The sequence below is a fragment of the Spermophilus citellus genome (assembly GCF_964194105.1).
Source record: "Spermophilus citellus genome assembly, chromosome: 11".
In the NCBI taxonomy this organism is placed as follows: Eukaryota; Metazoa; Chordata; class Mammalia; order Rodentia; family Sciuridae; genus Spermophilus; species Spermophilus citellus.
In genome coordinates, this window is record NC_138192.1 from 59,815,478 (window position 1) to 59,821,758 (window position 6,281).

Below are 6,281 nucleotides of genomic sequence, written 5' to 3' on the forward strand. Positions count from 1 at the left end.
TTTATAAAAATAGTCCTATTACAAACATTTTTGTATTTTGACTATCAAAATGAATTTCACAAGAAAATTTCCTTTTCATCAGCAATTATTTAGTCAAAAGTAAACAATATAAATATTAACTAAATATGTTTTATCATTATAGGTAAATGTCTATGCTTTATTTCTATTTATTTGTTTAGGGTGCTAGGGACTGAACCCAGGGCCTCATGCATGCTAAGACTTGGCTCAGTAGTTAAGCGCTCCTTGGTATAATCCCTGGTACAAAAACAAACAAACGAAACAACAACAAAATCCACAGCTCAAACCACCTGTTTCTTTAAGATTCATCAGCTATCTACTTCTAAAAAGTCCTTATCAGAGCCATTTCTTCATACCCAACATTTACTAACTCAACAGATGGGTCTTTAAAATGAGGCATGTAATTTTTACTTCCAACTCATTGATTTTCAAAACTCAACTGGAGGCTTAAAAATATTTTAGAATACAAACAGACCTCTTGAATTAAACCATTCTCAACATTTGTCCAGGATTTGTTTGTGAACTCATTTGTTGTTACATACAAGGTTTAAACATGCTTACTAGAGGTTACAGACAGAAACCATTACTTGAAACTTTGAAACCTATCAAGGAAACTCCCAATGCAACATCACTGCTTTTTTCTTCTCCTGTAAGAATCATTACTGTGAACGCGTACTGGCTGGTGCACAGAGGATGCTATTTTCATGCTGTCTTTCTTTGTAAACATCTTCTCTACTGTTCCAGGTTTCCAAAGTAACAACTGTGCATCTTCTCCCCCTGTCAGCAGAGAATCATCCTGTGTATTCCAATAGAAAGAACTAACGGTGGCGGCATGTCCTCCCTGAAGGGTAGTCACATGGGTCAGTCCTAACGTGGTGCAGTTCATTAAGTGAATCCTTCCTGTGTTTGTTCCTCCAATAACAAACAATTTGTCCATCTTTTCATGATAGAGGCCACCAGTCAAATAGTCCAAATTACCTTCTTTCACGTTAACTATTTCTCTGACATCCTGGATGTTCAAACGTGTAATTGGTTCATCAGTTTCCAAATGATTAAGATCCCACCAACAAAATCCTTCATCATGTGTCATGCAGTAAATCTGTTTATAATCCTTCCCAGACCAACCAATACAGCTTACGGATGACACTGAGTTACAGGTTGTAACTAGTGCATCTTCTTCATTATCAACATTAATATCAAATACATTTACCAAGCCATCAGTTGAACCGGAGATGACCATGTTGGGATTGCTGGGATGGAAACTGTACTTGAGTGATATCATCACTATGTGTCTCTGAATATGTACCGAGTGGGTCTCTACTAATAGACAAACCCTGAGAATTAATTCTTGCATCCCAAAATACCAACAATGCATCATCGTCCACTTTTTCTGTACCAGCACAAATGACATGATCATTACAATTGATATCAAAGCTGATGAAAACATTGGAAGTGTACCCCTTGAACAGCTGAACAGGTTTTTCACTGGCTAATCGAGCATCCCAACATTTTACAGTGCCATCAGTACTTGCCGAATACACACTGTCACATGAATTGGCGAACTTGACTCCATTAAGAAGTCTAGGATATCCATTAAATTCTCGTAATATGTTTAATGTTTCTTTATCATATATCCTTATTGATCCATCAGAACATAAAACAGCAACCAAGCTTCCTTTTTCTTCTTTTACAGTTTTCGATGTGTCTATGTCAAGCAGATAAGTGGGTTCCTTCGGTTCCGAGGAACGCTTAACAATATGCAGGTTAGAAAATTGTTCCTCAATCTTCTCCATATCAATAGTATCATCCAATGATAGTAAAACTCTGTCTCTCGTTCCTTGCTTACCCTTCACTTAGCACCTTTCTTTTGCTGAGGCTGCCTTTGAACTTGCAATCCTCCTGCCTCAGCCTTCAGAGCTGCTGGGATTACAGGCATGTGCCCACCACACCAGGCACTCTTGCAGCTCTGCTGCAAACCCCAAACTGGAGCTGGAGAAAAATCGCGAGTTCGATAGTAGCTGAGAGCTGACGTCCGGAACCTCTTTATCTTAATATAGCTTTCAAAATAACTATAAGGGTTTTTTTCTAATCTTCAAAGGAAGCAATCAAGGGCTAGCTAAATGATCCAGTTCAAACATACACCTTGCCTTTCTATTTGGCTCTGATGCAAAGATAATTTCCTTCCAGATATCATTCTGTGAAACATTTCTTTGATAAAAAATGGACATTTATACACATAAAAGAACTGTACATCTAAATTACAAATTCTTAACTTCATTTGACATTATTTACCTTTACACTGCCATATTTGTGACAGAGTGCTGAAATGCTATACTGATCTTATGACAAATCATATTTGGTAACATTCCTTGAGGTCTTGGAAAAATGTCTATTTATTTTAAATGAAATGTTAACACTCAATATATTACTGAATTTCAAAGCAATGGTGCTCAACTCTAGGTATGCATTATACTAGTAGTGGAAACTTTACAAAAATGTGCCCTTACCCAGGCCCCAACACAGGCATGTATATCAGAATCACTAAATAGAGTCCAGACATCAGTATTTTAAAAAAAAAAAATGTTTAAAAAAATTGTGATCAATCATTCACCTAGAATTGAAAACCACTTTTAAATTTAAGTCTCTGTAATATTGTCAAAAATCATACATGGATGATAATATAAGTAGCTGTGAGAATTTCCTGATTGTTTTGTTTTGTTGTGTAGTTTATTATGCAGGGTAATGGTAAACTGCAACTTGGTACAGTTGTCATTTTTTATAATCCACTGGGTAAATTGATTCCCCTGAAGGAGAAAATGTTTCAAACTGCGTGTTGTTAATTCATTCAGCTTATGACTTTCAAAATGACATATGGCATTTTGCCATTTTAAAGCTAAAACAACAGACACTTTTTTCCCGTATGCTATAGTAACAAAAATTCCAATCATTTAAATCAAAACTGTGTATGCTGGAACTAATTCTTCCTAGCTTTTGATGTAAAAAAAATATGTAATACACATTTGGTAGAATACAAACAGACTTTATTAAAAGTATGTGATTTTCTATTATGCGATTCCCCCCCAATACATTGATTTTAATGTGTATTTAAGTTATTTTAAAAAGTGCATATATACTTGCAAACACACAATTAAATTTATGATGTATGGGGAGCAATCTCATTTTATCCCTACAGAAAAATAAAATTCTTTGAGTGCAAATATATAAGTAATTTGTGAACAAAAATATATTTGCATTAGAAAAAATATTGCCTAGATAATATTGACAAGGACTATAGCTATATGAAGTTTGAAGTAAGAAAGGAGTGAGGAGGCAGAATATCTTATTAGCATATCAGGTTCTACTAATATAGATGAAAGATTTGGAAGTTGTGTGAGAAAATATTTTTGTTTTTATTTATGCACTTTTTGAAATGTTTAAATTTAATTTGACTGCAATTTTATGAGAGACTACATATTTCTGTTTACTGTTAGTATTATCTCAATTATTTAAGAAATGGAATTTCTTTTGCTATCTTATAACTTCTACTCTACTGATAGAAAAGTCAATGAAGTCAATGTTTGTGATCATTTCAATACAAAAATCTAACATATACTTTAATAGTTCCGAATGAATAAATTTTGTAAAAATAATGAAATTATTCAATATTATATATTACTTAAACATCATGTTATTAACACATATTAATATTCTTGAATGTATTTCCAATATATTAGTTGCTACTTATTATACTTGATTTATGCATTTTTAATTTTCTTGACTCTTAGAAATCAGAAAAAGGAAAAAATCCCTTATGCCTCAGAAAAAAACAAATAAATAATTTATTTTCTTCATGAAAGTTGTGAAATCTTAGAAGCATGAGCTAAATAATCAACATGAAATTGGCTTTTTAAAGAATCAGCTTCAAGAAACGTGTTATAAGGAGTAAACAGGATTAGTTAACATTTACAAATGTATTATGATTTAAAAACCTGCACATTTTCAGCATAACATGTTTGTACGCCCATCTACATGCTCTGCAAACATAAAACAACTGTTTACATGAATAAATAATATATAAATTGGAAATACTAAAGTATGTGAGAAAATTGATTGCTCTCAGGAAAAAAAATCAATTAAAACATCTGAAATGGCCTCAATTTTTTTGTGTGTCCAAGATCTACCAGGCAATGTTTTTAAAAGTTATATGTATTGCCAATTAGTTAACAGTTAACATATTTGAACTTAAAAAGTTTTGAAATATGAAATGTCTTACCTTCCTGGACCATTATTTTACATGAAGTCTTTCAAGCATATTTTAAACAATCTATCATCTATCTACCTACCTACCTACCTATCTATCTTCATATCAGAACTTATATTCAAATTGTCTCTCTTATATGTACAAGCACAAACACATAAAGATACACTTAAAGAGTATATTCTTTGCATTCAACAATCAAATATTTCTGCTGTATTTGGGTAAAGTATATTAAAGAAAAAAGGAATATAAAAATACAAGAAAACATAAGAAAATGGGAATATAAGACTATGTCTTGAAGGTTTTTCCATAATTAAAATTACATTAATAACATTTAACATGATATGTCAGACTACATAATTAGAAATAAATTTTTGGTGAAATGACCTCTAGAAACTTACATTCATCTGAAAATTATTCCTGGGTTTAAATCAAACACACTATTTTTACTTGTGTCATACAAATTAATTCATTTAAGACTTTATCTTTTGTTTTCTTTGACTTTCTTATTGTAGGATATGTTAGTAATCTTTCTTTTGAAGTTCCATTTTCTTACCTGAATCTAAATTTTAAAGATTAAATTTGTCATGTTTATTATTTTTAAATAAAAATTCTCTGTTAACTGTCTTCATCATAATCATATTTTAATTTAAAGATATCCAGTTAAAATAGAAAAATGCATTTAAAAGATGAGCCACTATTACAGTTTTGCAATACTTCTTGTGTAAGATATCAGTTTCCCATATATGTGTGAGTAAATTATATAACTGTATTCTGTTCTGTTAACATTTACTTTTAATTCTTTGATTCTTCAGTGTCTCAAGTAAAGTAGTTTGCAATAATTCTTTTATTCTTAGTCCTCCACTTCGCATCTTTCTGATTGTCTACGCTATGTTTCTTCTGATGGTATGTAAGAATGAAGTTAATTTTCTATATTACCTTATATCTAGCAAGCTTGCTCTATTTGCTTACTAACTGTAAAAGATTATTCATAGGTTGAATTGGATATTGCATTTTTAAAATGTTATCTTTAATAATAGTGATAGCTATTTTTTTCCTGATTGGTCAATTACTATTTTTTTTCTTCTTCTTCTTAATGTTTTTGCCATACCAGACATCTGGTACAATAATGAATTAAAGTGATGATTGCAGGCAGCCTTGTCTTGTTATTAATTTTAGGAGAAAAGAGGATTTTTTTTATTTTTCACCATTAATTATGAAGTTAATTGTTTCCATCTGTGGTTTTTCCCTTTCTGACATAATAATATACTTTAATATTTACATTTGTGTCAATCTTTGGGGGAGAATTTTGCTGAGTATTTTTACTTCATCTTCAGGACACTTTTTATGAATACAGAATTCTACTTTGTCATTTATGTTCTTTCATTGCTTTGAAAATGTTATTACTTTGTTTTTTATGTAGCTGTTTTATTTTTATTTATTGTTCTTTGTTGTACTTTCAAAAAATTGTTTCCCTTTATATTTTGGTTGTAGATTTGAATTTCTTTGTGCTTATTCTGCTTAAGTTTCATAGCAAATCTTATGGTTTGGATGTCTTTTATTAGTTTCAGAAAATGTTCAAATATTGCCTCTTTCTCTACATATATTTATTTATGAAAATAATTTTGTTTTATGATTTTATAATATTTTGTGATTATATATATCTCCTTTTTTCTCACTCTGACCTCCTCATTGGACTCTAAATATATGTAGCTTAGGTCTTTATGCCTGTTTTATTGTCTTTTATCATGTTTTCTATATTTGGTTTTAATGCTGCTACTTGCTCTTCAGTGTACAATTTTCTATCATATAACTTTTATTTTAGTAACATAAACATTGGTGATCCTGAATCCACAAATAAATTGACTGTGCTCCAATTTTTTGCTTCTATATTTAAAAATTTTTAAATTTCTTTTTCTTTTTTTCTGATATTTTTGTCTTTCTGTCTCCACCTGCATACTTCATTTATTGAATATTAACTACAATTATTTTAATTCTGATTTCT

At 30.8% G+C, this 6,281-nt stretch overlaps 1 protein-coding gene across 1 annotated transcript; it reads right to left on the minus strand.

Annotated features, from left to right (window-relative positions):
• Positions 1-373: 373 nt before the first annotated feature.
• Positions 374-1,895, minus strand: LOC308631312 (WD repeat-containing protein 89-like). The gene is given in 2 exon segments (XM_081262386.1): positions 374-1,279; positions 1,281-1,895. Coding segments are annotated over 2 exon segments (1,164 nt in total). The 5' UTR covers positions 1,812-1,895; the 3' UTR covers positions 374-646.
• Between the last annotated feature and the right edge of the window lie 4,386 nt (positions 1,896-6,281).